General features: G+C 40.0%; 1 protein-coding gene across 1 annotated transcript; it reads right to left on the bottom strand.

Moving 5' to 3' along the window:
• Window positions 1-2,850: 2,850 nt before the first annotated feature.
• On the bottom strand, window positions 2,851-17,366 carry LOC139660104 (cyclic nucleotide-gated channel beta-3-like). The gene is made up of 17 exons (XM_071538164.1): window positions 17,250-17,366; window positions 15,511-15,591; window positions 14,324-14,448; window positions 11,195-11,355; window positions 9,967-10,266; window positions 9,463-9,671; window positions 9,254-9,304; window positions 8,400-8,486; window positions 8,223-8,287; window positions 7,416-7,538; window positions 5,989-6,130; window positions 5,483-5,642; window positions 5,138-5,235; window positions 4,610-4,693; window positions 4,296-4,414; window positions 3,364-3,516; window positions 2,851-3,007 (listed from the first exon to the last, which is right to left on the bottom strand). Exons 1-17 carry the CDS (start codon window positions 17,364-17,366, stop codon window positions 2,851-2,853), a joined length of 2,232 nt encoding a protein of 743 aa, XP_071394265.1.
• Between the last annotated feature and the right edge of the window lie 550 nt (window positions 17,367-17,916).

The raw sequence follows: 17,916 nt of genomic DNA, 5'->3' as shown, positions 1-17,916 counted from the left end.
CAGAAAATGTTCCTTATTGCAGCTTTAATTCAAAAGATACAAGCAAGAGAAAAGTGAAACTCCAGTATAGACCATGAAACTTACTACACTGTGGCTCTGGCATGGCTGATCTATCTGGACTGGCATCGAATACCACATTAGTCAGAACCCTACAGAACCAAATGGGCTAACGCTCTTAGAAAAAAAGTCTTTGATTCTGGACTATTGTTTCTTTCACCTTCTCTTACACACACACACGTCTACATTGGAAGTTAGTGAGCTAAATACACTCTAGACAACTCTGAGCTCTGATCAACTCGGATCTGAGAAGTCTCATAGCCTCAACATTGCACTTTATTACAGATCATTTCAAAATAAAATCTGGCAGATGAAATGTATACAATAATTAACACATATGGAATGTGTAATATATTCTTTTGAATGAGAATTTCAGGCCCTTTCTGCATTCTTGGGCACACAGCAGACTGCTCATATCAGTCTGTAAAGGAGGCTTCAAAGTCCTTGTTGACCCCTGAAAAGCCAAAGAGGACAACGCAATACAAAGTCAAGCCAGGGGGGGACAGAATTGTAATGATCATGAAACGGCAGTACCACCACTGTAACCAATAGATGTGCTGAGGGAATGAATGATTGAAAAAACACCTGCAAACCCCATAGTTCATTTAAGCATTACAGCAAATTTACTGATGTTTAACTATCATTTGTTTTACATAGTCAATCAAACAGTGAGTCCAGTACTGTGACGTCTTTCTCCTTGGAGTTTCTGTTAATGCAGTTTGAGTTTCTGTAGGTGGCGCTCTGTTCTTTGTCTGTTCAGCCATGGTGGCTATCACTGCTGTTCCTTTTAAATGGGGGATTGGATCATTCACTCACTCAGTTTTGAAGTGTATTGGGCTTAATTACCACAGATGTGATCCCAGTCTGGTGCATGAAAAAGCTCTTCCTACAGCAATAAAACTGAGGACACAGCACATGTAGTAAACATCTTAACACCGTTTTATATGAAAAATGAAGTGCAATTTACAATATACAAAGTTTCAACATTTTAACATGAAGTTACCCGTCAAATATGGAGATTATACGACTTTGGGATCAGTTTAAACTTAACAGACAGACATTTTGTTCTCTCTAAAGCAAACTACAAAAGTTAACAAGGTGAATATTATTAGATTATAATCGCATAGGCCCTGGCCCTATGTAAAACCCACGGCTGTCCAGCGAGTTCACTTGGGGATGTTGAAAGGCATTCTGGGAAATGTAGGAAATCACTAACTTAAGTAGAGGAGGCAGGTTGAGGGAAAGTGGATACACCAAAAAAGTAAATGACAACACTTCATCACAAAGCAACTCCTGGAATGCACTGAACATCACAGATTGATGATATATAGCAGTGTAACAGTATCTGAGGGTGAAAAAAAAACTGTTTTCCTTTATGAACTCGGCTTGTCAATCTGTAGCCTGGTAAACCCTTCAGTAGACAATGCAAAGTGCGATATACAAAGTGATATAAACAGAATGAATTTCAAATGGCAGAGGTCTGGAGCGCAACACGTCCCATCCTCATTTCCCCTTTTGTGTCTTCTGTGAAGAGAGACAAGAAAGAGACACATATCAGTCTACATAATAGATGTTTCCCAAATAATATCTTTCTTATTTCTTGTACTTTGGATATTTTCTTCACTTAAAGGATTTAGTATTTAGCACAAGTCTTCACTAAAACCGCTGTTCTCCAAAGCGTTCGTGTCAGATGTTCACGCTCTGCTCAACACGAACACGCAGTCTTTATCCACTTCCGTGTTTGGAGTCATTTTCGAGTAATTTTATGGTTATTTTTTGCCCTTTTTTGGAACTAAAGAACCTGTTCCCGTTTGCTTCAGTTGTTTTGGAGAAGGCTGACTTTTCATTTTTGGATGAACTGCTCCTTTTAATCGCTGGCGACTAGCATTATCGTAAAAGTTAGAAAATAAGCAGCTCTACGGCTGGATGGTTACTTCATTTTAGTAACGTGTCTAAACCTGCCAGGCTTGTTTAGCGGATTGGTAAATTCACCAAAAAGAATGCACTTTCAATGGCAGAAGATCTCTCTTCCGGTGAGTCTTCGAATGTAACTTGTGAAGCTAGCCAGACAGCTAACATTTTTTGAACTGCTTATTTGTAATGGATTTCACAAATATTGAACTAATTGCTATTATTGAACTAATATTGATTATGATTTTGTTTTCAGAAGTTATGAATCTACAGTCCATATAACCAATTTTAGCTTAATAAAAGGTTCATCTCCATACTTTAGATCTGTGATTCTCAACATTTTTCATATCAAGGACCCTAATTCAGTCCACATTAGAGCCACGGACCCCCATTTGATGAGATTTTGTCTCTCTGACCCAAATCTGAGAATATTTATTTTGTTCAGAATTCCATGACTATCTGTATTGTAGGTAGAGAGATAATAATGAAACTATGATCAACACAGTCATTCTTCTACATTCTCTAATTGTGTTAACTTCTTGTAAATGAAATAATGGTGAAGTTTAACAAGTCATGAATTTGCTGGGGACCCCCTGGAACCCCCTCAAGGACCCCTGGTGGTCCCCCGACCCCATGTTGAGAACCACTGCTTTAGATAATGTAACAATTACTTAATGTGCACAGAGCTATCTACGGAGACACAGAGATGATTTTGGTGCCAATCCTCGTCAGATACTGGGTAAGGTGAGTCAGTCAGTGTAGTCCTTTAAGCAGCACTACATTATCTGTGAGCTACTTGCTTGGAGCTATGTGGCAGTGCCTCATCATAATCATACATCATTATGAAAACGTGCTCTGTGTGCTGGTGGCTTGTCGTGAATACTATACCTCCAGTCTGTTCATCAAGCCTTTTTTGCCAAAACCAGCAAAGACCCGGAGGAGCTTGGGCGTCGGTGGTTTTTGTCCAAACACAGTCAGACCTTTCTTCTTTTCCTCATCTGTTTTAGCACTTGCAGGACCCTTGGCTTTCACCAGTTTCCTTCACACACACACACACACACACACACACACACACACACACACACACACACTCCTCAATAAACTGCTTATTTTTATATCATCATAATATTTTTTTAATCATAATAAAACATACTTGTGCATATGTATGTGGAATCTAATCGAAATGTTGCATTATAATCAAATCAGCTTAATGTCTTCTCATAGACAACCAGTGTAGTATTGATCAATTTTACAATAAATATGTAATCAATCAAACTGTATCATATCCATCATATCAGAGGTAGACGACACTGACTGGCCGATTTTTAGTAAAATGCCAATACCGCCTCCATATATGGGCAAACCAATATACCAAAACACTTGCTAATGACTTACTTTCCTTTCCTGGCCAACACCTTCTGAGACTCCGGGTAGTGGACCAGGATGTCAAACAGGTCTTTCTTCTCCAGGACGAAGAGGTTAGCGAAGCCATGTGCTTTGACATTAGCCGTCCTCCTGTTCCCTCCGTCTTTGGCAGACTGTAGGAGACTAGTGATGAGAACAAAGACACCAAAATCATCCCTCTGTCCGTGGTAGATCATCGGCTCCGGTGCTTTTAGAATACACTATGTTGAGTAGAGTAAAAGTAAAGTGACAGTAGGCTACTAGTAAAAATAGAAAGGTGACTAGTAAAACTCAAATTACTCACTAGTACCTAATAAATTAGAACGATTATCTATTACATGGCAACTAATGAAAGTGACTAGTAACTGGCAGAATTGTGACTGAAAAATAATTAATAGCCGCTAATTTTTAGTGACTAAACAGACATGCCGTAAAATGACAAACTGGTAACTTGAGCGACTGTCTCCCAAAAACTTGGTGATTTTCTTTAAGGGCTTCCCATAGAGGCAGAATCTGACATCATTTTGTATGCTGTAGCTAAGTTAGCATTCCCACCATTCTGTGTGTAGTCCAAAATCCCTATGGAAAATATGCATGGGATTTGCAGGAAACGGCAAAAATAAAGTCTGTTCTGCCAGAGGCTTACTAGCTATACTATGTTTTGTTTCATGAAATGCAATACATCAACTTTCATACCGTGTATGAAAATGTGTGAATGAGTATTTACTCTAGTCATTATGAGGATTGGGTGAAAGTCTACAAGAATGGTTAAATGAAAAATGGTTGAACTATTTCGCATTGGATTGGCTGAATAATCGTGTTGTACTGTATTCTGTCTTGTTGTGGTTCATCCCAGACACTGCCAGTCACAGAATGATTGCCAAGTGAATGAGTCTAACGGGAGACGGCTCTTGTAGACCAACCTGATTTCTCCGAACACGCAGCCAGCCTTCAGTGTGACAAACACGATGCTGTTGTCAGGTCCTCCCACCACCTGCACCGCTCCACTTTTGATGACATACATCTCTTTACCGATATCACCCTGCAGAACACGGCATGGGATGACACCAGAGAGGTTCGGGTTTACGATAACGCAACAAACGCAACGTTTCTGGACTGGCGTAAATCTTCACGATATGAAATTCATAGTATACTTCATAGTAAATGGTATTAAATCGATGTAGGTTATGTGAAGAAACACACACACGCACACACAGAAACACATGCATGCACTTACTTTCTTCACTACAAAGTCTCCAGGTAGGTAGACGATAGACTTGAGCCTCAGTAACATGTCTACCAACATCTGCTGGTCGCAGCCCTGGAAAAGACAATATTTGTCTGATGTTTTTAAAGTAACAATTTTTCATATAGATAAATGTCAGTTTTGGGATTCTCTACAGTGACACAATAGTGATTCACCCATTAGCCAGTTCATGAAAGCGTTTACATTTGCTGTTCTAAACACCTTCTTTCCCGGGAAAAATCCAGTGATGCGTTTTATGTTTGTTTCCAGAAGCAGCAAAAGTGGTTTGTTAGGCATAAATACAGTAGAAGAATGTTGAAGAAATATAAGAAGCCACAGTCTACATTGAGTGTCTTTATTATTATTATTAAGAATCTTGGTTGCCTGTGAATTTTGAATCCAGATTTAACATTTTGTAGGTCAGTCGAGCCATAGTGACACTATAGAAGCCTTATAAAGGTCTAAATATGTTCAAAAGTCTATCAGAACCATCAGAACTTGTGTCTCCAATTCAGTTACCTGAAACAGTGCGATCTTCTGGAAGGTGGCCAGGTTGATGTCCACAGCGATGGCAGTTTTCATCACCAGAGGCATCTTATCCAGCAGCTCCGACTCATCTGTGTGTGTATGTATGGGGGGGGGGGGGAGTGGTAGAGAAATGATAACCATTTCGCCAGTGCAACTGCAGAATTCCGTGAACTCCTTGGCGAGGATGTCTCACACGTTTTTTACAGTTCAAGCAGTTAATACTGTTTTCAAATTGAAACGGCATGTACCAAACACATTATCTAACATTTTAATTTGTATTAAAACTGTCCACCAGAGCTGACACCACTTCATTGATTCCAGTGCTGTGAGACTCACCCAGCATGCCCTGGGCGGCCCAGGTGTAGTTGTACCAAGTCCGGACTCTGTTCTGAACTACTCTGGGGATGGTGTTGGTGTTCATGTAGTCTACACAGCCATCCATGGAGGCCCGGAAATATGTCTGACCTGCTGTCGCTGCTCCTATGACATCTCTCATCTGATACACAGAGAGAGAAAGAAAAACAGAAAGAAAGAAGAAAGATGGAATGGAGAGTGTTTAAGAGATTGAAGTTAAATCTAAATTAATTAAATAAAGAGGGATAGACGAGCTATTTACAAGCAGTGCAATATAATTAGATGAAATTTAAACGCTAATACGGTACAAAACCACCAACCAAGGAGGGTAAAAAAATAAAATAAAATAAAAAATAATACGATACAACACATAAAAGCAAGACGAGACTGATTCTGCTAGCCTAAGCTTGCTCCAAAGCCTAGGAGCCCTGATGTCAAAACCGCTGTATAGATGAATAAGACTTCTCCTCACAAACAATCCCCCCTACCTGTCCAATCAAACTGGAGAACACGAAGACGCCCATGAAAAAGTTAGTCAACTGAAAGGTAATCTCAAAGACCGTCTCTGGCTCCGGAAGACCGCCGATGTTGATCAGACTGCGGACGGCAAAGTAGTAACAACGAAGGTACCTGTGGAGGGATAGTAAAGAGGAAGTGACACAATGTTGCATTATTCTGAAAATGTTACTTCAAAAGGAAAAATCCACCCTGGCCAAATGTAGATGACGATGTTTCCAGCTAAAGTGGAGTTTAATAGAAGCAAATTGTTCAGCTTTCTAAAACATCAACGGGTAAACGTCATGAGAGGAAGGGCTTCTTTCTAAAGCCGCCATGTTGCACCGATATTCACCAACCATACAGGGAGAAATCCATCGTAGAAGAGGCAGAGAGACCAATTTCTCCCCGGATCACTCTCTCCACCTACATATTTAACCCACAGCTGAATGCAGCAAGTTCATGCCCGTAGTCTGGGGGTTGTTGAAAGGCATTCTGGAAATGTAACTAACTGAAATCGAAGTAGGTGCCAAAAAAGTACAGATTTTATTACAAAATATCTCCTGGAACGCATTGGACATCTGTTGATAGTGTAAGAGTGTCCGAGGATGGATTTTTCGTTTTTTCGGATTTTTACGACGTTTAGTTTGCATGGCTGCTACAATAGTGATGTATACAGCTAAATATTTTTTATGATGATAAGAAAACACATACTCTAGCATTTTATAATAAAGCACATTGTTGTATAAGTGTCTCTATGTATGTATCTAATATGCTATAAGCTATGTTTGCTAGCAGTTCAGTTGCTAACGTTAGCTAGCTAGCCAAGTATCCTAATGTGCTGTATTCTCCATAGAAGAGATGAAGACAGCTGATCAACTAGATAACCAAAGAGCTGAAAGCACATTAAAATAAACTGGTAACACTTTACAATAAGGGTCACTAAGTTAAGGGTTAGTTAATGCTTAATAAGGGCTAGTTAATGCTTATTAAGCATTAACTAACCCTTAATTAACAGTTAACTAATGTGTAATTTACTAATGGTGTTCATGTTAACTAAGGTATTAATTTATACATTATTTAATATGACTATTAAAGATTAAGATGACTATTAAATAATGTATAAATTAATACCTTAATTAACATGAACACCATTAGTAAATGATTACCAGACACATTAGTTAACTGTCATTTAAGGGTTAGTTAATGCTTATTAAACATTAACTAACCATTAACTTGGTGACCCTTATTGTAAAGTGTTACCAATAAACTGATGATTAATTAATAAACTGATGATTAATTAGGTGCATATGTCATCGCCACAAATGCACCATATGGGACTGTATAGGATCTGAACTTGTCGCTTTAAGTTGTATGCGTCTTAATGTCACACATCACAGCAAAAGTAAGAAGTACATACGCTGAGCCCTCTCCATTATACACCCATGAGGTCGTCGCGAGGCCCTGGTACACCGAGGCTGAATAGAACGCACAGCCGTTGAGATGGAGTATGAACAGCAGGTAGCCTGTGGTCCGAATAACTCTGCATCAGAGAGAGGGAGACAGAGACAGGTAAGGTTTTTACAATTTAAATGATCTTTGTGGGGAAATTGGGTCGTTGTTGTAGTCAATAGTGAGAGGAGACAGCAACAAAAAATAGAATAAATAATAAAGCAAATGAGCGGCATTACACATAACGCAGCCAACAATTCCACCATATTTAGTAAAGCTATAAGAATGATATGTATAAACTATATGAAAACTATATGAATAATATAATGTGTAAACAGCAGTAGATGCATACTAGGAAGATGAATGAATAAAAAATACATGCAATATAAAAATTGTTGTTTTAATTTCATTTGAAGGATGCCATACTCCTCTATGGGATGAGAAATTTCTATGACTCTTCTGATGAAATCCTTTAAAAATCCACTGTATAAACTCAAAAACACATGGTGGAAAGTTTACAAGTTTTTCACCCCACAGTGACATTGCATTGACAGTGCATTATATTCATATGAACCATACAAATGTACAAAGAGTGTCTATACGTGCATTGTAAAAACAATTCACCATATCAATGTATGAGATAGATAGATAAACCTACATCTGATGTTGTAGGTTTATACATCATGTACTAAGACAGGGACAAAACCAATGCTAATTGCCATGGAGGCCTTTGTCCATTTTGCATGATTCCTGTCACTATTCCATGAGTGCTTACCTCCAAATGTAGGCCTTGGCCATTATACTCTCAAGTCGATCACTGAACTCAAAGAAGGACTCAAACTAGAAAAGACAAGGAAACATACGGTCAGAGGGGATTTGCACACGAAATGTGAAGTCTACTCAAACATCTTCCTCGTTTTGTTAGCGAAACCAAATAGTTGCTTGCCTATACCCTGATAATGCGGTTGAGTCGGGTCAGGGAGGAGAATCCGAAGCGCAGGCATAGAAGGTCGAGGGGGAGGATGCTGATGATATCACTCTGCACAGAGAGGAATGGGAAAATATATGGATACGTTTCACCACATAGTCCAATCACCATCATTTGGGTGGCGTTTGTCGAATCAGGACAACTCTGTGTCAGGTAAGTTGTCATCACAAGAAAGAATATTAGCACTGCTTTGCTTACTGCTGCAATACAGTATAGAGATATACTCTAAATCAGTTGACAGTTTGAAGAAAACATATACTCTAGCATTTTATAATTGTTCTGTCAGCAGTGCTTCTATGTATGTAGGTAATATGCTATAAGCTATATTTGCTAATGGTTCAGTTGCTCGCTAGCCAAGTAGCCTAACGTTACTGTATTCTCCATAGATGAGATGAAGGCAGCTGATCAACTAGGGAGCTCAGATTACATTCAAATAAAACTGATAGTAATTAATTAAAATTTATACCACTACTACTACAAAATGTGTCATGGGACTCCATTGTACAGAATCAGTATGTGCTAGCCCTCTTCATGAAGACTTTAATCTTTTAACTTTTAAACCCACAAGTGCCTGATTTTTTATAACATGAGAACACATTTGTGGTTATAATATGTCCTTTCTTTCTGTCCTATTTATTCTTTTTCCTCGGTGTGGCTCCTATGTCTTGAGAAGATCTGCTGAGCACTGTGTGTGGCATTAGTGGGTAAAGCGTAGTGGTAATACCTCTGAGTGTACAGGGAGTGCTGAATACACTGATTCTATCCCCATAGCTCAAAAGATGCATGTACTTTGCAAGGATATATAATTACGTTCTCACCTTAAATCGATATGATTGCCGATAATGTGACTTAGTGATAGCCCTGTCTTTCTGCAAGGCAAAGAAGGTTGTTGTTTATACTCAGCATTACAATTCAAGTGGGAATATAGATACAGTACACACTAGTGGAAAACACAGAAAACACACAGGTCATTGATAGATATGGATTTTCTCTAGTGCTTGGTTCCTCACAATGCCTTGTGACTTACAACAATGTCTCCTGCTTTGACAAACTGAAGTCGGGGCTGCCAAATGACGATGTCAATAACATTCACTATGTCACTGAGAACGTCAAAAAATATCCAATAAGGGATGGTAGCCGAATCATGGTAGGGGAAGGTCAAGCGGGCAGGGCAAAACCAAATGTTGTAGTTGTATGCCACTGCTACGACTGTCAACCAGGCAATATACCGACGATCTGGAGAGAGAGGAAGATACAGAAATAGAAATAACTATATGTGAGCGGTCACTTTTAACAGCAGCAAGTGTCAGAACTGCAAATCTGCTGCATTGCTTTATGGCACAAAAGGAGATTGCTTTACAGCACAAAAGAGGAAGAGGGCTGCAACACCCTCTTTTTGATGAGAAGCAACAGGGTTAATCTTAATTTTGAGAAACACTTGCGCTATCACACACTGGAGTGAGATAGGGGCTACCAATTGTTTATTTAATCTCATCTCAGCTGTCACATGCCCTAGCTATTACTTGCTCACCTGTGAAAGGATCTATGGTGCTTCCCAGGACCGTGTCCATCTTGTCCTCGATTGGACGGAAGATGATGTCGAAAAAGGAGCAGGTGATAACTGGGACGAATTTTCGCGCATTCCTGGCCATCTGTCGCAGCCTCTCCTGCTCTGCCGCCTTTGCTGCCTCTATCTTTTTCTCCTCGTCCTTCTTCTTCTTCTCCTCGGCCTTCTTGGCCGCGTCCTCCGCCTTCTTCTTGTCCGCCTCCTCTTTCGCTATTCTCTCAGCCTCCTTCATTCTGATGTAGTCGTCCTTCCTCAGAATAGGCGCTGACGAGCAAAGGAGAAGGCAATGAGAGTGAGGGTGAGGATGAGTTAAATAGCCTCTTCGCCATGCCTATTCAGTAAGAGGTTTTGCACCAAGGACCAAAGGAGCTTCTCCTTCGCCTTGCTGCATAGATTGTTAATATGCTAATGTTGACTAGAAGAGCTAGCGAGAGAAGTACAATCTTTGATAATGCTACATCTGCACAGTTCTGTAAGTGTGACAGACTTTACAGTCTTAATGCCCAGACCTGCATCGTCACCATAGCAATTAACTCTTAAAATTCCATAGTCTATTTTATGCTGTACTAGCCAAATTACCATGGCAAACAGTGGAAGGACTGTTCTATCCATTCAAGTTCTGTGGTTTTCATTCTATGCAGTAGTCATCAGGGTGGCTGAGTGGTCTAAGGCAGTGGTTCTCAAACTTTTTTGCTTGTGGCCAATTAAATTGCAGCAATGCCCCTGTCACAGGCTCCATATGACAAACAGTTTGACCAAAAAATTATTTTCCCTTTTTAGGTTGTTTCATTTGATTATCAGAGCAGGCCTAGAGGCTGCAAGCTATTCAGTATTTCACAAGAATAAAGCAAAATATGAAAAATATCAAAAATATGAAAAATTACACATGGTAATAAATTTGTCTAGCACAAATATGTTTTTTTCTTATCCCATAAATCATCTTAGGACCCCCTTGGGAGTCCCAACCCCCAGTTTGAGAACCACTGGTCTAAGGCACCAGGATTTCTGGAATGGAGGCAAGGGTACAAATCCAATTTCTGGCAAGCAATTTTTATACTCATTTAGTTGTGAGTTTCCCAATGAATGCAGCCTTTGCGGACACCTTGTAGAATACAGTTAAGACTGAGCTTGTCACAGTGAGTGTGTGTGTGTCTGTGTCTGTATGCATACTAGTTTGTACGTCCATACTTACTGACAGGTGGGCTGACTTCCGGAGAAGTGGCATAGGGGTCCTTTACTTTCTCTTTGTACAGCTCCGTTCGCTCTCTTAAACTCTTGATCACACCTCGGAGTGTGTCGTCTGTGTCGCGGTAGTAGACAACAGGTGGGGGCGGGGGAGGGGGGGCTTCCTCACTGAAAATTTGAAAAAAAAAAGGTGACAGAAAGGTAAACAAAACAAAAAAACAAGGGATACCAAATAGAGATGACTTACACAGTCATGGGAGGAGGGAGGTAAAGGGGTATATTTGGGGGATGTCTTGGGGGATCCTTGTTCAAAGTAGATTTTAGGGAAATGGTGAGGGAAAGCAACAATCTGCTTGCCCACTGCTGCATTCTGGATGAGTTTATTATTATTATTACTGTCTATTTGGGTGAAAATTGAAATGTAAACAAATTCTATGTTGGGAAAACTCTTTGGTATACCTTTAAATATGATAAAATGATCTATTGAAGATGGCCACACATATTTGTGCATATGAACTCGTTCAACTGACCTGCTGGGAGTGGTGGGACTGTTGTGACTAGCACATGGCTAGCACATATTCTCAATCAATGGGACATTGTTTAAAGCTGTGGTAGTTGTAGTTATCAGATTATTATGGTCACTATTTAAATATCTTCTGTGATACAAAATAAATGAAATTACCTCAAATAAAGGCTGATTATACATACATTTTGGTTGACACAATTTCCAAAAAGACAAAGAAATTGGGCCAGTTTGTGGAAGGAAAAATAATACTGTTGATCAAAGAAACAGGTGTCTGCATTTTAAAACCAGGCAGACACACATCCAGACATACACTACCGCTTTATGCACAGGGCTTACATTAGCGAGGCCAGAAACAGGTGGGATTTCTCTTCCACTTCTGCCTGTACCTCAAGGAGAAAACAGAATTTTGCCATTTCTGTCAACCCACAATGTCCATCTCATTTCTCTCAGCCAAGACTACAAACTGAGCTACTCTTTCACTTACCAAAAATAGAAAATTCCTTTAATAGCACATGAAGCATCTACAGAGTAAAAAATAAATGCTTTTAAATAAAACTCTGACTTGCACGTGAATACTATCCCTGATCTTGTCAAGTCACAAATACCACTAAGCTCCTAATCTTCTTTCCACCTACTTTAGGAGTCCCAAGCTGCAAGTCATAGTGTGATCGTTGCTACTGTACTTACTGCAGCTAACATACAGTATGTACAGTCTCCTGTCACAGGCTAGCGTGGGCATTTTGATGAACAGATCATTGACATTCTGTGTAGAAGATAGAGAAGCACCCCTGTACCAAAGGACATGTCTCTGGTTTTCCGTTTGAACAGAATGCTAGGCAGTCCAATCGTTCACATTCAAGTGCAACAACTCACAAGTTATTGTTTATGTCTCAGGTTAAAGGCTGAAGCTGATCTTGTACACTCTGCCTGATACCTGGAGACTAGAGGCATGAGGAGTTCTTGAAATGGACAGAGCTCAAGCGCCAGGGTCAAGGTATTCTTAGTTAAGTCAAGTTTATTTGTATAGCCCTTAATCACTGTTACAGTGTCAAAGGGCTTCACAATGCCCACATTGTCAATACAATACATCAAAAATGAAAATGACACTCCAGACCTAAGGACAAGGAAAAGCTAAAACCTCAAAGCTTTGTCGAAATCAAAATGAGCAACAACTGGCTAAGAAATGCCAGGGGAGTGCAGACCAGGGAATGTCATACCAGGAGAAATAAAGAGAAATCCTCCACATGCAGAATATAAGACTGATGGTGCAGAGTCTGTGCTCCACATCCTTGGGCTATGTACAATGATGCAGCCCAAAGCAATCCTCCACCCCAACAAGATTTGTGATCTGCTGGTGCAGGAATGTACGAGCGTTCTACCAACGTTGGAATGTCAAGAAAGAATTCAAAGTACATAAATGGGAAGGAAAACAGGACATCCCTGACCCTTACAGACAGATATGAAGTGACCCTGAATACCCTTGAGGCAGCAAGTGAAGAAAAAGTACTCAGTGTATGTCTTTCAGTGAAACCATTCGAAGGGCGATCCCAGATACAAGGAAAGTCGGAACGAATGGCTTTCCTTTAGGGTTCAGAGGTAAATGGCCCGAAGAGAACTTTTCCTCTTATCCCTAATGAAGCTCAAATGCCCAAAGGAGGAAGCGACTGGCAAAGCTGCTCAGTTGACGGCCCCTCCATTACTCTATCGATATTCTCAAAGCCTTCCACTAGCTTGTGGATGAAAAAGACAGAAAAAGCACTGGCTCAAAGCCCAAAGGCAACACAGCAGAGACAAAAAATCATTAGGAGTGAAAGTTGTTTTCCCTGGTCGCCCCAGTCCTCCAAAGGCAAGACAAATTTTAGTATCAACCCGCTTAACGTGTGGAATGTCCCAAGCAACCAGCTGGAACCAGTGAGCTTTGTCCAGCAAAATACAGCAGGGGACTTGTATCCCCTACAAACATCAATCAGCAACGCTTCATCTCTTTCTATCTCACACTTGTCCTTTCTCTCTAACACACGCACACAGACACACACACACACATATCAAAGCATTTAAAATGTGGACCCATATAGGAAGACTTTTGATGTTGTTGAATTGTAGAACTGTCTGCACTGTAGGTGGAAAGATAATAGTGGTGAGAGTGAAACCTGTTTGGAATCGTCATTCTGATACATTCTCTAATTGGGATCATTTCTAGTGATTTAAAGGCATATTAAGTAATCCATAGTCTCTATAGGACCAGTAGGACAACAACATCGATAGAACTTATTCCCCCATTCCCCTCGAACTATGGTGGCCTGTAATTGACACAAACAATACAGTTGCCGGAAAGTGAGTTTTGAAAGCCAGAAATCTCAGCACGTGGCAACGTAATCGCTGAGTCATTGATATTGATCAACAACCACCCCAAAAAAACACAGAAATATTGTGGTCATTTTGTGCTATGGCACAGTAAAAGCATTACTTATTTACCCTTTAAATTATAGTAACATTAAACTATTCTTCATTTTGCTGGTATGGCACCCTGGCAGTCCCTCATCACTTTCCTAATACCATCTGATCAACAGCCTAAAAAGTTTTTTTTTTCAGTATATGATGTATTCTTACCCCTCTGGATTGGCAGGAGCAGCATCTCCAGCAGGAGCTGGAGCTGGAGCTGGAGCAGGAGCAGGAGCTGCGGCAGGAGCTGGAGCTGGATTTGAGGCAGGAGCTGGAGCTGGAGCTGGAGCCGGCTCTAGAAAAGAATAGCAGCACTCTACTACTTTAGACTCTGCTTCAGAATTTTGAAGCAGCGATTTTGAAAAGAAAATGCACTCAAAATGTTTCACCTAACATAAATCCGAAGAATGACCTAGATTTTTCTGGTATTGGAGTTTTATAATTTTTCATAAATTTCTTGAATTTCCACTCCTCTGTGATTAAAAAAAGACTAATTCAATAGATTTTACAACAAAAACTCCAAATAAATGTATTATGAACTACTTTTACCACAAGAAAATTGGCTAAAAATGTGCAAAAATTGAATGGGTGTGAATCATATTACAACCACTGTAGGTCTTCACAAGTCTTTGCACACTGCACAACTTTAGCCTATAATATAGCCTCCTATGCACTGTGCTAGTATGTTCTTATGTCACTACTTAAACCTGAGGCAGTTGCTATATTTCCAATTTATACTTTTATTTATACACTGTATACCTAGACCTTCCTTAGACTGAAATGGGTTCATAGGTTTACACAAAACAATGTGTTTAGCAGTTCATTGTCTTAGGCCAGAAAACAGAATCTTTTCTCTATGGATGTCAGAGGGAGACAGATGGATTGGCTGGTGATCTGCTTACCAACCTGCTCAGCTAAACAACTCAGCCATCTTGGCTCAAAACAAGAACAACTGACACACAAGTTGTCAGAGAAAGGGTAATGGTAGAAATGCATATGCCACTTTCCAAACCTTATTTGAAGGAAAGGTGTATAAAGGGAGTCTATTGTATATACACAAATCAACACAATCTGACAACTATTTCCTTCAGGTGTAATGGAAACCACAGCAAATAACACCAACTAGCAAATGCTCTTAATAGTTCCCAATTCTTCAAATGGAGCTGACTAATAGAAGACTGTGGTTGTACTGGGCAGCTCCCAGTGTGAATGTGTGTAACTGTATGACATGAAGCAGGGCGTTGCTGGAAAACATGCATGCTGTGCCAACAGATAACATGCTGTTTATACATTATTGTTTTAATGTTTTATGGAGCTAAGCCAAATACACAAATAGACCTCTCACCTGGTTTTGCCTCCTCCTTCTTAGGTTCTTCCTCTTTCTTTTCTTCCTCTTTCTTTGGCTCCTCCTTCTTTTCTTCATCTTTCTTTTCTTCCTGTAAATATACAATAATGACAACGATGTCCAGACAGAAGGAGAAAAGCCAAGGCTTTGATTGAGACAAAGCAGCACCATTAAGTTGGTGTCATGAGCTGCTGTCACTGTGGGGGGGACTCTTTTTCACTTTTCTTCTGAATATTTAGAGGAAATAGTAGTAAAAGTAGATTGTTTTAGGAATCTGATAAATATTTGGTTAAATCACCTCACTTATTTTAAGTTGTGTCATACATTTGATTAGGACAATCAGGTGGCAGATTTTCACAATGTTGTGGTCAAAAGGTTGAGCTAAATTAAAGCTCTCATTCACAAGCTTTAATGTTGGTCTTTATTAATTAAATACCTTATTTGTACTGACAAATTTAAAGTTATGGCAGATTCAATATTTGGAGAACAATGTAGTTAAAACATGTCAGCTCCCTGTTCTGTTGGCCAGTCTATCTTATCTCATACACTGGTCATTGTGTGACTGGATGCTTGAAACAATGCCTCGAGAAAGATGGGCAAAGATTCATAGATTCATATATTTTTAAAATGAAATATTAAATCAATGTAGCTGATGTAGCCATCATTTATTTTTGGAACTATTTCAGGTGAGAGTGATTTTTAGCTGTACACAGTCTCCCATCACCCACCACCCTCACTTCCTATGGAAACCAAACAAGTCATCCACCAAATAATGCGAGAACAGTGACCTACTGGGAAAGTAGTCCCTCCTAGTCAAAACAGTATGTTACATGTGTATCATATTAATTTTACCAGTCTCTAAAACTACTAAAAACTACCTGACTTTACCACTTACTATTTAAGATGACTAGACTTTTTCATTTGTATATAATGTTAAATTATATAATGTTAAATGCCTAGCATGGAGTCTACTATCACGCAACATAGTGCATGCTAAAGTGTTAGCATGGAGCACTGGAGCAAAGAATTGGTCAAATTGATCAAATTGAATGTTGCCCCACTGATTTTGGAGAGTCAGTTAGTTGCATATATAAACTATTCTGCAGAAATCACAGATGGCCTGAAAAAACTCCCAGTTCAATAAAATACAAATAGATCTCTTAAAAAAAAGCTGATACAAATACTGCAGGTCCAGCGTTTCCTGGAAAAGCAAACGTAGATTGTCCCAGCCCTGAACAGCAGCTTGCCACCTGCTAATGCAAGAACAATGGCTCTTCTCCACATCAGTGCCAAGCTGCTTCAGAGGCTTCCACTGATCTGAGTCACCTGCCATGTGTTACCTTGATAGGGACTGACCCTTAATGAACTCACTGTGATGAAGCATGCAGCGGACACAAAACCTGCTGAATTCGTGTGATTGATGCTTGGTTTAAATGGTGGGCATTTGAAAAGTGTTAGGCCAATCAACATCCACCATGTTGAGTTTTGTAATTGGTTAGTTTAATTGTAGCATTTACCCAGTATTCAAAAGGATGACAGAATTCCTCTTGGTCATGTCTAGGTAACAATAAGTAAGAGCTGGAAAAATGGCAAGACTGGGTTTGAAGAGTATTTGAAATGCTACTTGGGAATGGGATGGCAAAATATAAAGGTAAAACAAGTATTTCCTAAATACTGTGTCTAGGCCCAGGTTTGCTGACACTCAAGCTGTTAGACCTATAAAGGTATTAGAAAGAGACCAGGTCTTACCTTAGCTGGTGGAGCTGGGGCAGGAGCCGGGGCAGGCGCTGGGGCAGAAGCCGGGGCAGGAGCTGGGTCGGGGGCAGGCTCGGGCGCCCCCAGCAACCTTTTCAACTTGCTGAACATGGCAGGGTGGGCTATAGCAAACAGTTCTGCCCATCCACTTCTCTTCTTGTATTCCCTTTTAGATCCTTAAAGGAACCTTCAGATCCTCTCTAGTCCTCTTCCCACGTCCAAAACAGCAGACTGAGGCAATTAATTCTCTAGGCCCATTAATTCCCTCTGGGCACTCCCTCTTTCGCTAGGGGTGAACACCAGATCGGCTATCACAGCCGCCTATCGCTGCCAGGCAGGAGAACTGTCCTCATGTGACATACTGTTGACTACATTTCAGAGAAAAGGGGGTTGTGTTCATAGACTCTACAGAGTCTAATTTAGAGTTTAATTTAGAACTGTAAGTAAGTGGTGGGATGGGATGGGATATATTCTCATAATAACACTAACTGGTAATTGATTCTGCCATAAAGCTTGTTGAAATGAATGAAAACAAATGCTAAATAAACAGCTTTGCCACTAAATTTGCCGCACGGAAGTGAGAATTGAGTGCATTTTTCAATATAATTCAGTATGGGATAACATATTATGTGGCCATAACTCATGGCTGTAGGGGATGAAC

Source organism: Centroberyx affinis, unplaced genomic scaffold (genome assembly GCF_046629955.1).
Source record: "Centroberyx affinis isolate AG114_WGS23_722 - 3 ecotype Tasmania unplaced genomic scaffold, CSIRO-AGI_Caff_v1 ptg000194l_1, whole genome shotgun sequence".
Classification (NCBI taxonomy): Eukaryota; Metazoa; Chordata; class Actinopteri; order Beryciformes; family Berycidae; genus Centroberyx; species Centroberyx affinis.
Note: the sequence above shows the minus strand (reverse complement) of the source record. Positions and strands in the feature narration are given on the sequence as shown.

Bases quoted from the DNA above. Each gene is read 5' to 3' on its own strand.
- LOC139660104 (XM_071538164.1), bottom strand. From the start codon at position 17,366: ATGTTCAGCAAGTTGAAAAGGTTGCTGGGGGCGCCCGAGCCTGCCCCC. The intron at 11,356-14,323 runs GTAAGAATACAT...TCAAATTTTCAG, and splicing joins GCTCCTGCCAATCCAGAGGG to TGAGGAAGCCCCCCCTCCCC. The intron at 7,539-8,222 runs GTAAGCACTCAT...TCTCTGATGCAG, and splicing joins GCCAAGGCCTACATTTGGAG to AGTTATTCGGACCACAGGCT.